This window comes from Gadus morhua, chromosome 17 (genome assembly GCF_902167405.1).
Source record: "Gadus morhua chromosome 17, gadMor3.0, whole genome shotgun sequence".
In the NCBI taxonomy this organism is placed as follows: Eukaryota; Metazoa; Chordata; class Actinopteri; order Gadiformes; family Gadidae; genus Gadus; species Gadus morhua.
Window position 1 is genome coordinate 14,584,945 of NC_044064.1, and position 17,500 is coordinate 14,602,444.

The window sequence follows — 17,500 nt, forward strand, 5'->3', positions numbered from 1 at the left end:
AGACCTCTCCCCGCTCCTCTCCATCACCACCCTTCTGTCCCTGAAACACACGCCCCCTGCAGCCCCTACTGCCGCCCCCCCCCCCTCCTCCTCCTCCTCCTCCTCCTCCTCCTCCTCCTCTTCCTCCTCCTCCTCCTCCTCTGCTCAACACATCTTCTTCAGCTACCTGGGGCTAACTGACTCCTCCTGAACCTCTCCCCTCTCCTCTGCTCTCTCCTCTAGTCTCTACCCTTTCCTTGACTATCGTCTCTCTCCTCTCCTCTCCTCTCTCTCTCTCTCTCTCTCTCTCTCTCTCCCTCCTCATCTCTCCCCTCTCCTCTGCTCTCTTTTCCTCTTCCCAAACTCCTCTCCTCTTCTTTTCTGCTCTATGTGAACTGCTGGAGCTAAAAGCTAATTGAGCTCAAGGCTGTCAGTGTAATGTGTTTGAGAATGTAAGCTAGCTCTTATAATGCTTGGTTCGCTATAGCCTTAGATAGAAGGGTTCACTGGGTCTGCTGCAGCCAGCCACATCCTCTCACCTTTACATGTATAATCCATGTTTAACAGTTCTTTCATATCATAAAGCATGTCTTACTTCTCTTTCACTAACAAAACTTTATACTGGGAGCTGCCTAGTACAACCACAGTCTCCTACTGGTGGGTACTGGGAGCAGACCCATACAACCACAGTCTTCTACTGGTTCTACTCTGAGCTGCCCAGTGCAGCCAGTCTTCTTCTAGTGGACACTGGGAGCATCCCAGTACAACCACAGTCTTCAACTGAGGGCGAGGTCACTGCCATTATGGAGATTGTGATATTTTCCCAGCTGGTTTGGGAATCGAACCAGAGTCCTGTCTGATGGTTGAATAAGCTGAACATCACTCCATCCCATAATAGTTGGGCCCTGTTGTCCCACCATCACTGGGAGGGGGTGGGCGGGGTGTTATTTGTAAATTATTGATGTGTTTGTGTTTACAGGATTGCATAATGCTCCTAAGTTAAACGGCCATGAATCTTGAATATTTGTAAGAGGTACAAGATGTACTTTACCATCCCTGTTTATGTTTCCAGACGAGCACCTGTCAGAGTTAGCAGCAGATGTAAAGGTATCCAACACCTGTCAGCATTAGCGAGAGAAGACGATTGGTTGTAAGAGCCCATGTCATGTGATCAGGGTCGACACGACCTCTTGAAAACCCAGGAAGCACTTTGCCTATTATCAATGTTACACCTGCATGACGCTGCACGGATCCACCAATCATAAGAGCCCAAAGGCTGTCGCAAGGGAAACACTAAGCTGTCAAACATCCAGAAGACCATCTCTCAGGAACCCAGCCCTCGCCTTCCCACATACACCCATAGCAACAGAACGACTGTCTCTCTCATAGCAACAGACAGACTGTCTCTCCCAAAGCAGCAGGTCGACTGTCCCTCCCATAGCAACAGACAGACTCTCTCCCTTAGCAACACACCGATCATCTCTACCAGAGCAACAGACGTACTGTACCCAGACAACACCCAGATAATCCGGGTCGCCTCAGTGCTCAGCCCTCGGGGGGCCGGGGCCTTGAAGGGTTTGCCTCTAATGTGATAGTGTTCTATAGGAACCAATGGAATCAAATCTGTTGTCCTGCCAACAAGGGCCATACATCATCACGATTGCGCAGTGATATCATGTCTATTATATTTATAAACGTTCATGCCTTGGCCATGTTTGTCAGCTGTTTCAATATTTTCTAGCTTGCTTTGCCTGATTTCACTTATTTGGCTAACAGCTGTTACCAGACTGTTAATAGTACCAACTGGTGAATTAAAATGCTAATAAATATGAATGTAAAACTCAAGTTTCCTTAATGAACCTTTAGCCAAACTAACCGTTTTGCTAAAGCTGAATAGCTATTCTTTCTAGCTTATCCACTATAATACGTAGCAAACTACTAGCATAAAATAGAAGCATGGCATGGCATATACTGTATACATGAGAATGTATTTGAGTTATCTTGAGAGCAATGAACATAAGGTAGACAGACTGCAGACAAAATCTGGAGTATGTGTTTCTTAAAATTATTTATTATGTTTCAGTGTTTGGGTATGTATCTATTCTTTAACAGTGCTTTTATCATTTCTGCTTTGGTTTTGTATTGACCGGCTGTATGCTGTTATAAAACAGGCTCTTCAGTGCATTCCTTTATGACATCTAATAATATCTAACCAGGTTACAGATCTCTTCCATAGGATAACATCTAATAATATCTAACCAGGTTACAGATCTCTTCCATAGGATAACATCTAATAATATCTAACCAGGTTACAGATCTCTTCGTGTATCTCTTCTGATAACGTCTAATAATATCTAACCAGGTTACAGATCTCTTCCATAGGATAACATCTCATAATATCTAACCAGGTTATAGATCTCTTCTTGTATCTCTTCTGATAACATCTCATAATATCTAACCAGGTTATAGATCTCTTCTTGTATCTCTTCTGATAACATCTCATAATATCTAACCAGGTTACAGATCTCTTCTTGTATCTCTTCTGATAACATCTCATAATATCTAACCAGGTTACAGATCTCTTCTTGTATCTCTTCTGATAACATCTAATAATATCTAACCAGGTTACAGATGTATTCCATGGTTCTCCACTGATAACGTCTAATAATGTCTAACCAGGTTACAGATGTATTCCATGGTTCTCTGATAACATCTAATAATATCTAACCAGGTTACAGATCTCTTCTTGTATCTCTTCTGATAACATCTAATAATATCCAACCAGGTTACAGATGTATTCCATGGTTCTCTGATAACATCTAATAATATCTAACCAGGTTACAGATCTCTTCCGTGTAACTCATCTTGGAGACGGGACGAGCGGTCAACTCTTCGCCAAGTCTCCCTCTCTCTGGTAACCATGGCAACCGAGTTCAGCCTCTCTCTCCCGTCTATGAGATCCTCGTAGCCGAGCTCGGTCGATCCCAGGACGGGGGCTGGCGTGCACGCACACGGCCTAGTCAAATCCCCCATGTGTAGTGGTTGTTACTGCAGCCGTCGGATGGATGGGAGGTCACCACCATCCTCTCGTTACTTTGTCCCCTACTGGATTACAGGGTACTGATGCCATGGTTATGCTAACCCTAACTCTAAACCCCCCATACTAAGCCTAACCCTAACACACCCCAATCTAACCATAACAGCGTAACCATCTCTAACCTAATACCTAAACTTACCATCTTTATACCTGAACTTACTTTCTCTAAGATACCTAAACTAACTATCTTTGACCTAATACATTAACAAACCGTCTCTAACCTAATACATTAACTAGCAATCTATAGCCTAATACCTTAGTTTAACTATCTCTAACGTATGCCTAAACTATCCAGATCTAACCTAATAAATAAATGTAACCCTCTATAACCAAATACTTATACTTCGCTGTATCTAACTCAATAACTATATCAATCTAGGTGGTCAACATTTAAATCAACAACAAATCATTATATTAACAAGTTAAAATCAAATACAATTTTATTAAACACAAGTTATCTAAAAATACAGTTTGTAACAATTCATTGAAAGGTAGAAATATTCAAAGGAGATAGCTGTAGTATAACAAAGTGTACTGTAGTATAATAGTGTTACATTCTATACATGGCCTAGGTGCACATTAAGTATTTGTGCGTATATACATTTATATATGTTAAGACACTGGATATGGTGAGTCTGTATATATATTTATAGTGTATGTGAGTGTATGGAAATATATGACTGTGTTTGTATGTATATGTTTGTGTGTGCGTGTGCTTGTGTGTGTGTTTGTGTGTGTGTGTTAGGACACTGAGGTTATAGCATTGTGTGGGGAGCCCATCTGGGTCAATACTTTGTCCAGCCACTGGAGTGGCCCGTGCAGATGCACCTCGATCCAGCAGGGGGTGCTGGTGACGTCCTGCCGGTGGTACTCAGCTCCCCAACCCTGGGGTGGGAGGAAGGGGAAGAGGGTCAGGTCTGGAGTTAGGTCTAGGTCTAAGGTCAGACCTGAAGCTAGGTCTAAGATTAGAGCTAGGTTTGAAGTCAGATCTAGGTCTAGGGTAAGAGCTAGATCTAGGGTGAGAGCTAGGTCAAAGGTCAGGTCTAGAGCTAGATCTAGGGTGAGAGCTAGGTCAAAGGTCAGGTCTAGAGCTAGATCTCGGGTGAGAGCTAGGTCAAAAGGTCAGGTCTAGAGCTAGGTCTAGGGTGAGAGCTAGGTCAAAGGTCAGGTCTAGAGCTAGGTCTAAGGTGAGAGCTAGGTCTAGAGTGAGAGCTAGGTCTAGGGTTAGAGCTATATCTAAGTTGAGATCTAGAGCTAGGTCCAGGGTTAGATCTAAAGCAGACCTGGGCATTGTACGCCCCCCCGGGCCACATCCGGCCCTTTGGCCGTTTCTAACCGGCCTGCGTCAAACATTTAACCTGACTTCAGTGCACTTGTTCACGTCAACCACAGACTAGATTTCTCTCACTTAACAAGAAAAAAAACAATTGAAAAACAGCTAATGGAGTAGTAAAACTAAAAACGAAAAGATAATAACACTTTGTATAAAGTTAATTTATTGCTATTCTGAAAAACCAATTGCAAAAACATGCACATTTTGTTTAAAATTTCTTTGAGTATACTGTTCAAATAGTGACATGTTGTCATTTTGTACTATGTCTGTTTCAGTTTTTCATCTGAAGAAAACGTGGAAAAAAAGCTAATGTAATTACGCTGTAAATGAAATAGTAATAGCGCCATAAAGTTCATTCAATGCCGTTCCTTGAAAAATGGTAAAAACATGCTAATTTTTTCACAATTGCTTTCGTGGATGTTAGTTAAATACTAACATAGCTGCATTTTGTACCATGTCTGCTTCATTTTTTTCATATTCTTATAACTTTTACTCTTGCCATTCACAGCTTATCAAATACCCTACATTTTACTGCGTCTTATAAAGAGATCAAATTAATATTGAGCTGGATTGAATTTAGCCTATTGGCCCGGCCCTCCACAACAGTCCCTGTTTCTCATGTGGTCCTTTGGGAAAATTAACTGCCCACCCCTGATCTAGAGCTAGGTCTAGGGTTAGAGCTTGGTCTAAGGTCAGGTCTAGAGCTAGGTCTAGGGTTAGAGCTTGGTCTAAGGTCAGGTCTAGAGCTAGGTCTAGGGTTAGAGCTTGGTCTAAGGTCAGGTCTAGAGCTAGGTCTAGGGTTAGAGCTTGGTCTGAGGTCAGGTCTAGAGCTAGGTCTAGGGTTGGAGCTTGGTCTAAGGTCGGGTCTAGAGCTAGGTCTAAGGTCAGGTCTAGAGCTAGGTCTAGGGTTAGAGCTTGGTCTAAGGTCAGGCCTAGAGCTAGGTCTAGGGTTAGAGCTTGGTCTAAGGTCAGGTCTAGAGCTAGGTCTAGGGTTAGAGCTTGGTCTAAGGTCAGGTCTAGAGCTAGGTCTAGGGTTAGAGCTTGGTCTAAGGTCAGGTCTAGAGCTAGGTCTAGGGTTAGAGCTTGGTCTGAGGTCAGGTCTAGAGCTAGGTCTAGGGTTAGAGCTTGGTCTGAGGTCAGGTCTAGAGCTAGGTCTAGGGTTAGAGCTTGGTCTGAGGTCAGGTCTAGAGCTAGGTCTAGGGTTAGAGCTTGGTCTAAGGTCAGGTCTAGAGCTAGGTCTAGGGTTAGAGCTTGGTCTAAGGTCAGGTCTAGAGCTAGGTCTAGGGTTAGAGCTTGGTCTAAGGTCAGGTCTAGAGCTAGGTCTAGGGTTAGAGCTTGGTCTAAGGTCAGGTCTAGAGCTAGGTCTAGGGTTAGAGCTTGGTCTGAGGTCAGGTATAGAGCTAGGTCTAGGGTTAGAGCTTGGTCTAAGGTCAGGTCTAGAGCTAGGTCTAGGGTTAGAGCTTGGTCTGAGGTCAGGTATAGAGCTAGGTATAGGGTTAGAGCTTGGTCTAAAGTCATGTCTAGAGCTAGGTCCAGGGTCTAGGGTGTGGCGGTACCTTGACAAAGCTCATCCTAATGGTGCACATCTTGGTGAGCTGGTAGACGGCCTCGAAGCCGTGGCTGACGGACTGGGCGAGCAGCGAGGCGAACTCCTGGTTGTTGAAGATCTTCAGGCTGCAGCCGCTGGGGATCTTGCACACGGTGGTGGGGTGGAAGCCGTGGTGGTGGTTGCAGTTCCTGCTCTGCACGAAGATGCTGCTGCCGGACAGACACTCGGCATACACCTCCCCGCCCACGTAGTACAGGTGCACACCTGGTACACACACACACACACACACACACACACACACACACACACACACACACACACACACACACACACACACACACACACACACACACACACACACACACACACACACACACACTTAGGACTAGAATCCATTGGGCTCTATATGTGGCTCTTCAGTTTTATTTGGTTGTGGTTCTATATTTGGTTCTACATTTTCTGTTGCGTCAACCTTGCCGATGTGTCAGAGTGTGTTCCCGATGGTACATTGGTTCTAATGGTTCTAGATCTCCCCTCATATCTGGTTCTAAAGTAATGGTTCTCTCTCTGGCCCTTTGTCAGGTTGAGGTTCTATATCTGTTTCTGTAATAGTGGTTCTGTATCAGGTGCTATATTCTATAGTTGTGGTTCTATATCTGCTTCTTTATCCGGTTCTATATCCGTTTCTATAGTAGTGCTTCTAAACCAGGTGCTACATCAGACCCTATGTCTGGGTCGATATCGGGCCCCATGTCCGGTACCTTTTCCGATGTGTCGGCGTGTGTTCTCGATGGTGGAGTTGCGGTTGACGTTGGACAGCAGGCCCAGACAGAAGCGGTTCTGGGAGCTGGTGGGGTCGGTGAAGCCGTCCACCAGGACACTGGACTGGGAGGACAGGAAGGCCCCTCCCACACGGTTGTTCAGCTCATAGTAAACTATGGAGCACCAGTGGACCGGCTCCTCGTAGGCCACCGGCAGCACCTCTGATGGAGGGAGCAGAGCGCAGTGTTTATAGTTGTTACGCACAAAAACATGTGAGTGTGTTCTGACAGCCCCTCAGTGTTTATAGTTGTTACGCACAAACACATGTTAGTGTGTTCTGACAGCCCCTCAGTGTTTATAGTTGTTACGCACAAACACATGTTAAGTGTGTTCTGACAGCACTTCAGTGTTTATAGTTGTTACGCACAAACACATGTTAGTGTGTTCTGACAGCCCCTCAGTGTTTATAGTTGTTACGCACAAACACATGTTAAGTGTGTTCTGACAGCACAGAACACAGTGTACAAGTCCTTATACGAATCCAATTGTTAAGGGATTTGACAAATGCAAACATGCTTTTGTCATGCCAGTAAAACCAATTTAAAATGAATTGAGAGAGAGAGATAAGAACAGACAGAGAGACAATCAAATACACTGATAGCGAGAGACAGACAGACAAGACACAGACAGAGAGGGGCCGAGAAACAGACAGACAGAGAGACTGGGAGAGAAGTGTGAGGAACATGTGTCACCATTGTGACAGGGCCACTGCCATGGTTACCTGGCCTGTTGTTGGTTTCCATGGTGTTGGGTAAATTGGACAGGAAGTTGGTCTCCATTGGCTGAGAGCAGTCCTGGCTCAGCGAATCATCAGCCAGCACATAAGCTGGAGGAGGAGTGTCAGCTACACACACACACACACACACACACACACACACACACACACACACACACACACACACACACACACACACACACACACACACACACACACACACACACACACACACACACACACACACACACACAGGTCAGGGTCTGAAGGAGAAGGTAGAGTGAGGTAGAGATGTTAGAGGAGTGAGAGAGAGAAGTTGGAGGAGAGAGGAGATTGAGTGAGGGAGAAGAGTTGGAGGAGAGAGAGGAGGTACAGTGAGGAAGAGAGGTGAGAGAGAGCTGGTAGAACGAGGTAGGGCTCTATCTGATATATGAGAGAGAGAGCGAGCGAGAGCGAGACGAGAGCGAGAGCGAGAGAGAGGCAATAGAATGAGATGGGTTTAGCCTGGTATGCTACATGGGGAGAAAGCGGGAGACAGAGAGATAGAGTGGGTAGAGTGAGGTAGTGCTCTAACTAATATGCTAAATGGAGAGAGAGAGAGAGGCGGTAGAGTGAGGTAGGGCTCTACCTGGTAAGTTAAATGGGCTCTCGGTGTCTGAGCTGATTGGAGGAGAGGGGAGGGCGGGGCTACTGCAGGACCCACCCCCTGGCGACACAGGGTAACCGTTGTCAAGGGAACAGGGATCAAAGCCCTCCAGTGCCCCGCTCATGCCAGCAAAGGATTCTGGGTAGGTGGCATTGTGGGGCATCAGCGGCTCGTTGTTGTCGCCGTGGAAACGGGAGAGCACGCAGGGTCTCGCTGCGAGGTCGTTGTTCCTGGGAACCAACACTGGGGGCAGCACTGAGGAAAGGAGAAATAATACCTATTATTACGCTACCATTATTATAGTATATGTTACGCAGTGACAGAGGGATATTTTTTCTACTATTCCGCTGGTATATTAATATTATTATGTTATTAATATTATTATTATTATTATTATTATTATTAATATATTCATATTATATCAACTCAATGAGGCAGAGGAGGACATAACACATACTATTATTTAGATTATTATTATTATTAACCAAGGCCAATGGGGAAGTATAATAAATACATAATGAACAAACACACTTACTGGGGGTGTCTACTCGTGTGTAGTGGTAGGGGTTGATGCAGACATCTTTCTGTTTAGATCCGAAGGGAAACTCACAGCAGGACATTGCCTTCAGCTCATGATGAGACTACACACACACACACACACACACACACACACACACACACACACACACACACACACACACACACACACACACACACACACACACACACACACACACACACACAATGTTAATTGAGTGTAATGGTCTAATTCAGCAAGCAGCCAACCTGATTCTAAGCGCTAGCTGGGTAGAGATGGCCGCTAGGTGACTGATGCGCAAGCTTACCTGCAGGTCGGGCCACCTCCACACCTTGCAGTAGATGACGTGAGGGAGACCCTTACGGTGAGACACTTGCAGCCTCCCGTCAAGGGAGCGAGGGATCGTCACGCACTGACCTTGGGGGGGGGGGGGGGGGGGGGGGAAGAGAGAGAGAGAGAGAGAGAGAGAGAGAGAGAGAGAGAGAGAGAGAGAGAGAGAGAGAGAGAAAGAGAGAGAGAGAGAGAATTGATTAGAAAATGTTTGAGTGTCTTCTACATAATACATAATACGGGCTATAATATTTACATTAATTGATTGGGCAGAATATGTTTCGTCCAAAGTGAGGCTGAGAGATGGTGATCGGACTATTAATAGAGTCCGATCAAAATTTGAGCAACTAGAAAAAGTTATAGTGCTGCACAGCAGACACAATGCAGAGTAGTTGAAAAAAAGAAATTATAGTCCGGACTCCGGCACAGCCTCTACTGAACAATAGCGTGAGAGTAGCTCTGGGAATCACAAATACAAGGTTTGTCATTAGTGGTGGATAAAGCCATAGCAGATATCACATAGACATCACGTATAGTAATCAAGCAAAGTATCAAAGTGCTTACTAATTTCCACAAAAATGTATACATTTCCCCCAAAAAAAATTCTCTTTCTTTTCACATAACAAAATGGATGGTTCCGGTCTGATGTGATTGGCTCGAAGCGGTTGTAAAATACTCTTTAAGCACACCACTGCGACCCATAACAATAACTATTTTGTATTAACCTGTCGCCAAACTCAAAGAATGCTAGGCTGTGTTGCTAAGCCATTTTGCTGTCTAGGGGAACTAAATTGCTTGGAGAATGAGGATTTGTTTTCAGTAAATTGTCGCTTTTTATGTCGCTGTGTGTTTATTTTGTGAAATCTTACTAGGAAGTCTACAGTAACAGCTTCAATAACTCTGCTTCGTGTCATGCCTCACAAACACCCCCTAGCATTTCTAAAAATCATTGTAACCACGGCCTCTACGGGCTTATAGCTGAAGTTTGTAACTGCTACTGACTGGGTTGCCCCGGGCAACTGAGAGCCTTCTCGAGGTCCTCCATGGCTCCCTTCTTCTTCTTCAGCTTCTTCACCAGAGCTTCCACCGCTTTCTCCGCCCATTTCTCCTCCTCCTCCCCCTGCCTCCAGCCCAGCAGCCTTCGTACCGCCGGGCTGGTGAAGGAGAACAGGGACGACACGTTCATCTCTCACACTCACTCACACACACACACACTCCCCCTACACACACAGCCCCACACACACAGAGACGCACACATGCACTACCAGCCCTACACACAGACACACCCGCAAAGAGCACTACCCACAGACACACAGCCACACACGCACTCACAGCACTACACACACTCTCACACACACACACACAGACACACGCTCACAGCCCTACACACAGACACACAGTCACACGCGCACTCACAGCACTACACACACACACAAATACAGACTCTCTCACACACACACACACACACACACACACACACACACCTACACACAGACACACACAAACATTAACAGCCCTACACACAGACGCACACACACGTGCACACACTCACAGCCCTACACACACGCACACGCACACACACACACACACACACACACACACAGGGAATGGGTGTGTTGCCAGAGCTCAGAGGTGTGGAGCAGTCCACCTGGGGAGAATAAAGAGAACTCGTCACCATAGCAATCAATCACTGACCTTTCAGTTGGCATGGAAACCAGTCACCGTCCAGCCCAGCATCTAGTTGGCATAGCAACCAATCACTTTGGGGTTGTCATAACAACCAATCGGGTTAACAATCCAAATGTAGTTTATGTGCCTAAGAGATTATTATGGGCTGCTCATATCACTGCATGATGATGTAATGTAAGATAGTATGTCATGCAAATTCACAGGTCAGAGTTCACCACACCATTAAGAAAGCAAAGAGAGAGACACACACACACACACCATTGATAATTGACACCCTAGACAGTGCACTTAGCAGAACTGAAAATCAATGTCCTTCTACCTCCTGAAAGAGAGAGGGGGGGGGAGAGAGAGAGAGAGAGAGAGAGAGAGAGAGAGAGAGAGAGAGAGAGAGAGAGAGAGAGAGAGAGATCAGAGGATGCAAGGATGGAGCACGGGCAGATGGATGAAGGGGTCACAGAGAGGAGAGTGCACTGGATGGAGGGAGGAAAGAGAGGAAAGGAAGGGGGGGGGGGGGGTGGACAGAAACATGGTGTAGTATTGCAGCTGAATACCTCTCTATCTGCCAGCCCCCCTCTCTCTGACCAATAAAGACAACTAAATTATTTATCCACTGGAGATGACGTGCAAAGGAGAAAGAGGGAGAGAATTAAATTGAGAAGAAGACAACGTCTGAGAAAGCCAGACATAATAGACACAGCATAACGTGTGTGTGTGTGTGTGTGTGTGTGTGTGTGTGTGTGTGTGTGTGTGTGTGTGTGTGTGTGTGTGTCTGTCTCTCGCAGGGCTATATAAGTTGATACAACTACAATTCAGAAATTTTAAAGTTGTAAGTCGACTAAAATACGGTTTGTGTGTGTGGCTGCTAAGGGTTAAAATACCGATTGCAATAGAGCGAAAAGTTGATCATTCGGGTTCTTGAAGCCTAGACGAAGTGCACTGTTCGTCAGGCATTGCAAGTGTTCACTTGAAGTACATTTAAAGTAATCGGTTACCTACCTCGGCTTAGAGAGGATGTAACGTTATGTGTATTTCTTGGCGTCAGTCGTAGAGTAAAGCAACGTTCCCTCCACGACGGGCGGAACCTTGCGGCGGGGCTTAAAGCTGCTGCTACTCCTGCAACTCGGGGTTTTGTTTAGCAGGAAAAGAGTAAACGGGTCGACTTGATTTGTTTAACCCTTGGCGTCTACACGCCGTGGCCGCTCCGCACAAGACGCTACGGAACACCGTTCCGTCGCTGGGGGAGTGTCGTGAATCGAGTGCTCCCTCGTATCGCATGCAGGAGAGACGAGGGCGTGGCGACGAAGCATGAAGCCTGCTATGCCGAGTTAAAGACATCTGACAGAAAACAGCGAAATAGGAATAATTATAATTTCTTCGAACTGAGAGCGTCACACACCCACAAAGATGGGCGACTTCGTAAAGAGGAATGCCGAAGTCGTACAGTCCCGTTGTAAATATTTCACCCTGCAAAAAACAAACCTTTGGGTGGGGGCTGATGGTCTATTTTGGTTTCGATGATGTTTCATGATTGTTAATAATATCAACTATGTATAAAGGAAACAATAAACAACAAGATAGTTTTAAATAGTGCATCACCCTCGGATAAATACTTAATTTTACACTATCTTGATACATCAATTTCTGCCCAATTCAGAGATATGAATGAAGTTCCGACTCGGCAATGTTCTCCGAGGTTGACGTGAATGCCTCTTCCCACATGGAATGTAAAACCGGTTTCTCCGACACGACGTGAACGGCCCATAAAGTTCACGCTACTTTCATTTAGCTTATAGGCGGCTAATAGCTTGGAAACCGAAAGTTAAGCAGAGACACCCGTCAAGATGCAACTATGACAAGCGGCCATTTCACCTAGTCACCTTTAACGACGACTTGTCAACATAACCCTGCTATCGTCGGTATCGTTGTGCTTCACAGTACTCCACCTTGGTGTGGTCTAGGTGTTTAGTAGTAAGCAATGGAGGAGGGCGGACATCCCTCTGAGAAACACATGGATGAATACTTCAAGTCAATCGGACTAGTGAGGAAGAAGATCGCTAAGGATGGGTCGTGTTTGTTCCGGGCCGTGGCCGAACAGGTGGGAGATCGTACTGGACGGACTGTATTATGTCAATGCCGACATATAAACAACAACAACAACAACAACAATAATATCAATTATTGAAATTCATTCTACTACTCGAGCCAGCGATAAAATCTGAACAAGCTATCACTAGTTAATGTAAAGTTGATATAGAAGAGACTGAAGGACACTCAAAGGGCTGTACTGGAATGGACAATACGTTTCCATTGGTGAAGCCAAACAAGTATCACTACTTATCTGTACGGAAGTTGCCGTAAGCAACTCTGACTCATCATGTTTATGACAGTATGTCGTCTGCCTAGTTATATGAACTGTCAAATTATGTAAATCTTTGCCAATTGTGTGACGCTCCGTCGGACTCTTTCAGGTGCTGCTGTGTCAAAGTCGTCACACACAAGTCCGCGCGAGGTGTGTGGAGTTCTTGAAAGAGAACAGAGAGAGCTATGAGGCGGTGAGTGTGTGTGTGTGTGTGTGTGTGTGTGTGTGTGTGTGTGTGTGTGTGTGTGTGTGTGTGTGTGTGTGTGTGTGTGTGTGTGTGTGTGTGTGTGTGTGTGTGTGTGTGTGTGTGTGTGTGTGTGTTTGTTTGTAGTAATAATTGTATGTGTGCGTGTAGTACTAATTGTGTGTGTGTGTGTGTGTGTGTGTGTGTGTGTGTGTGTGTGTGTGTGTGTGTGTGTGCTTTAACTTCGATCCTGTTTATCTTTCAGTTCATTGAAGGAGACTTTGATGAATACCTCGGCAAGATCCAAGACCCCCAGGTAAGACCTCAGAGATGAGTAAGAATTATTTTAAGGGTTGGGGTTTCTATTCCCTGTGTAGTTCAGTAGGTAGAGCAAGGCACCGACACTGCATGGTTAGGGGTTGTATTCTCCTTCTAGCTCAGTAGGTAGAGCAAGATAATAGCACTGCAGGCTAAGGCTACATTCAGATCAAGTGTAGTGTGGTTAAGCTGTAGTGGTGGAGGGGGGAGGGGGGGGGGGGGGGGGGGGGAGTTGAAACTAAATTAACTTTTGGAGAAACCGATCAGAAGACGTTTAGCATGTTACATTAATATTGTAGCATTACGCTGTGTAACAAGCAACTGTGAAGATGGGAGATGCATCCTGCCATGAGGGAGTGGTTAAAGATCACAACCTGACGTCACACTAATGGGGCCATAAGGTGAACTCCAACATCTCCTCAGCAGTCCGCGCTTATCGCTGCATAGCTGGATTTTGTCTGATTCGGCCTTAGGGACAATATTCCTGTGTTGTTGTTGCTAACTGTGTGTGTGTGTGTGTGTGTGTGTGTGTGTGTGTGTGTGTGTGTGTGTGTGTGTGTGTGTGTGCAGCACTGGGTCGGGCAGGTGGAGATGCACGCTCTGGCTGTACTTTATGAGTAAGTCTCCTGTTAGCATCACAAAAACAAACAACAACCAGGTTATTTAGTTTAAAAGTGTAGTTTAATTCTTTGCATCATGTTGATGGTGGTTTCTCTGTCTCCAGGAGAGATTTCTGGATTTTCCAGGAACCAGGGAAACCTTTCAAGGTCACAGAACACGGTTTTAAAGATCAGGTAAGGCTCATAATAAAAATGTGTTCAGTGTTGTTACATTTAAGCTTAACCAAGCTAGCGAGTAACACTGATCACACAAGGGGTGTGTTCCAGAGCTTGTCCCTCTGTCTATCGCCCTTTGACCCCTTCCCTCCACCCTCAAGGCAGACCAGCTGTGTCGGATAGCTTTAAGGTTTAAAAAACAAGGCAATATGATCGTCAACATTGTAATCTATGCCATTTCGCCTCGGCTACTTGAATAAGATTGTATTCTGGAGAAAGCTGCTGTAAAATTCTATGTTTTTGCCTGACTCCGCAAAAAAATGTGAATGTTCCAGTCGGCTTCAAAAAAGCAGGTACTGATCTTTTCCTGGATGTGTGGAGCTCCGTCTGAAGAGCAGTTTATTTTTATGTCTGCGTCCCGAGTGAGGGTTAATCCTCTCAGACATCTAATAGTATAACACTTGTTCTATGTGTTATTATCCAGTATATTATAGTGTTGTGGTGGATTTGATATACCACGTTGCTCGAATAACTCTCATACACAATGACTGTGCTGAAATAAGTATCACAAAGTGGCCATGGGTCGTAACACACCCCCCTCCTTCTGAGAAAACTCAACAAACCAAACATAAATATGTTTTTAATCTCATAGTGTTTGAATTCCAGCTAAAACAGTGGGTTTACTGAAACTTTCAGGGATGTTGACTAGGGATAGCCTGGTTCTACCAGACTCTCGTACTTCACTTCATTTCATTTCATTTGTACAGAGAGTCTGGACCTAATCAATTGACAAACGTTAACTCACTTGAAGGCGGGTGTCTGTTGAAGTTTAAAATGATTGGATCTGCCCAGTGCCACTCTGGATCTGCCATAACCAATCGCTAACGTTTGATTGTGACGTATGTCATGCGCCGGGAATCGTCCTCTGTTCGCTGATTGGGGGCCGCTGTGGCGGCACCAGAAAACCAATACATACAATTACATACAGCAGGTCCAGACCTAGTACTGAAGGGAAATTCAAATTGAGCGGAAGTACTTAGGCGGGCGGAGCCAGGCTAGACTAGGGATGGGTATCTTTGCCAATTTCCTAAATTCATTCGATTTCGATTCATAAGGTTCTGAATCGATTAATCACTATTCGATTCAATCTGCTCTTAAATAATTTGTAAATAATAAAATACAAATGTACATTATTTTTTCTCTTCATCTTAAACAGTGCAATTTTGAAATTAGAAAGGAATTGCAAGTGAAAGTGTACTTGAACTACAACATTCCATCACTGCAAATTGCATTAAGGCATTGTTTATTGAAGTTTAAAAATAATAATAATGGTAAAAATAATAATAAAAAAAAATCGATCTCATGCCCTATGATTTGATTATGCAAAAATGAAATGAAATCGATCCAAAATCGATTCAATAATTTTTTTTACCCAGCCCTAATGTTGACATTTGATGATGTGGGCCAATCACAACCCTCAGACTGGCTTTATTGGCGTATACCTCCTAAGCGATGATGCCCTGGTTCTGCTTCTCTAGCTGACTAGGTATTGGGACAGGTGGGTACAATACAGAACCTGTGGAGATTTAGGAAGTGAAGATGAGTGGACTGGCTATTGAAGGACCGCAGTAAAGGCAACGTAGTGAATCATGTTCAAATTTATAATGGCTATTATGGGCTCTGTGTCTCTCTGTCTTTCCACCAGGTCCAGTTGTGCTTCCTGAACGGGAACCATTATGACAGTGTGTATCCTGTCAGCCACATCCAGAATACTGCTTTCTGCCAGTGTAAGACACACACACACACACACACACACACACACACACACACACACACACACACACACACACACACACACACACACACACACACACACACACACACACACACACACACACACACACACCCACAGAGAGAGAGAGACCACACCACGGTGGGTAACGGTTCCCATTAAAAACATACTGCATAGGAAGACACGCAGATCTCTGTGCTGAAACGTAAGGAGGATAATATGTATGTATATTACCGATTTGTGTGTATATATTATAAAATTGTGTGTGTGTGTGCACAGCCCTCCTGTACGAGTTGCTGTATGAGCGTGTGTTTGGTGAGCGCTGTGCGGTGGGTGCGTCCCAGCGCTGGGGGAGGAGCTCTGAGCTGACAGACGATCACATGGCCGCCTGCCCTAGCAGCGACGAATCAGAGACTGAAGACCCTCTATGGTGGGAACCTGCCTGTCTGTCTGTCGGTCTGTGCCTCTGTCTTTCTCCATTGTGGGAATCTGCCTGTCTTGTCAGCCTTGATGGTGTCTGTCTGTCTCTACAGTGGGAACCTACCTGTCCGTCTTTCTGTCTCTATCGTGTATTTTACGCGCAAATGTGTGTGTGTGTTTGTGTTTGACATTCAGGATCGAAGAAGGACCCCCCAAGCAAGGTGGCCAGCCGAACAGGGTAAGTAAGGCCCAATCCCATTTCTACCCCTTTCCCCTTCCCCTTCCCCCTTCCCCTTCCCCTTCCCCCTTCCCTTTCCCCTTCCCCCTTCCCCTTGCCCTTTCCCCTTCCCCTTCCCCTTCCCCCTTCCCCTTCCCCCTTCCCCTTCCCCTTCCCCCTTCCCTTTCCCCTTCCCCTTCCCCTTCCCCCTTCCCTTTCCCCTTCCCCCTTCCCCTTCCCCCTTTCCCCTTCCCCCTTCCCCTTGCCCTTTCCCCTTCCCCTTCCCCCTTCCCCTTTCCCCTTCCCCTTCCCCTTCGCCTTCCCCTTTCCCCCTTCCCCTTCCCCTTTCCCCTTACCCCTTCAAAACAAGGGGGAGGGGGAAGGGGTAGAAATGGGATTGGGCCTAACACTCACTGATTATGAGCAGAATAACCAGGGATCTCACACGGCAATCTATATATGGTCTTTGATGAATCAATTACACAAAGACATTCATTAATTTGGGAACTGTGTTATCAGGGGCGTGGTCGGGGGCGTGGCCGAGGGCGGGGCCTTTCAGAGAGAGTGAGGCGCTCCTTGAACCCCAATCTGATGAGGAATGTGCATTATGACGGCTGGCTCGCCTCCAAGAGAGGTAACAGACACACAAACACACACACATGCACACAAATATGTTTACACGTGTGTATTTGGTAGTTTGCTGTAACGTTTAATGTGTATTTCAGCCCAGCAGAAG

The 17,500-nt window shown here is 45.6% G+C and overlaps 3 protein-coding genes across 4 annotated transcripts in view; 2 read left to right on the plus strand and 1 right to left on the minus strand.

Moving 5' to 3' along the window:
• Positions 1–1,824, plus strand: part of LOC115529580 (zinc finger protein 827) — a 7,733-nt gene extending 5,909 nt beyond the window's left edge. The window contains exon 9 of the mRNA XM_030338383.1: positions 1–1,824. This exon is cut by the window's left edge and continues 462 nt beyond it. Within this exon, the coding sequence (XP_030194243.1) occupies positions 1–190 (190 nt within the window). The 3' untranslated portion in view covers positions 191–1,824.
• A 1,674-nt stretch (positions 1,825–3,498) lies between these two features.
• LOC115529581 (mothers against decapentaplegic homolog 1) lies at positions 3,499–10,445 on the minus strand. Its single transcript, XM_030338385.1, has 8 exons — positions 10,012–10,445; positions 8,987–9,096; positions 8,677–8,782; positions 8,124–8,396; positions 7,502–7,624; positions 6,720–6,941; positions 5,966–6,222; positions 3,499–3,961 (listed from the first exon to the last, which is right to left on the minus strand). The coding sequence occupies exons 1-8, from the start codon at positions 10,193–10,195 to the stop codon at positions 3,818–3,820; spliced, it is 1,419 nt and encodes a 472-aa protein (XP_030194245.1). The 5' UTR covers positions 10,196–10,445; the 3' UTR covers positions 3,499–3,817.
• A 2,018-nt stretch (positions 10,446–12,463) lies between these two features.
• Positions 12,464–17,500, plus strand: part of otud4 (OTU deubiquitinase 4) — a 12,272-nt gene continuing 7,235 nt past the window's right edge. For both annotated transcript variants that reach the window (XM_030338381.1, XM_030338382.1), the window contains exons 1-10: positions 12,464–12,793; positions 13,167–13,250; positions 13,507–13,557; positions 14,130–14,176; positions 14,284–14,353; positions 16,041–16,122; positions 16,407–16,557; positions 16,743–16,785; positions 17,284–17,398; positions 17,490–17,500. The exon at positions 17,490–17,500 is cut by the window's right edge and continues 54 nt beyond it. In XM_030338381.1, coding sequence (XP_030194241.1) covers positions 12,674–12,793; positions 13,167–13,250; positions 13,507–13,557; positions 14,130–14,176; positions 14,284–14,353; positions 16,041–16,122; positions 16,407–16,557; positions 16,743–16,785; positions 17,284–17,398; positions 17,490–17,500 — 774 coding nt within the window. In that variant the 5' untranslated portion in view covers positions 12,464–12,673. The remainder of the gene's footprint in view (positions 12,794–13,166; positions 13,251–13,506; positions 13,558–14,129; positions 14,177–14,283; positions 14,354–16,040; positions 16,123–16,406; positions 16,558–16,742; positions 16,786–17,283; positions 17,399–17,489) is intronic.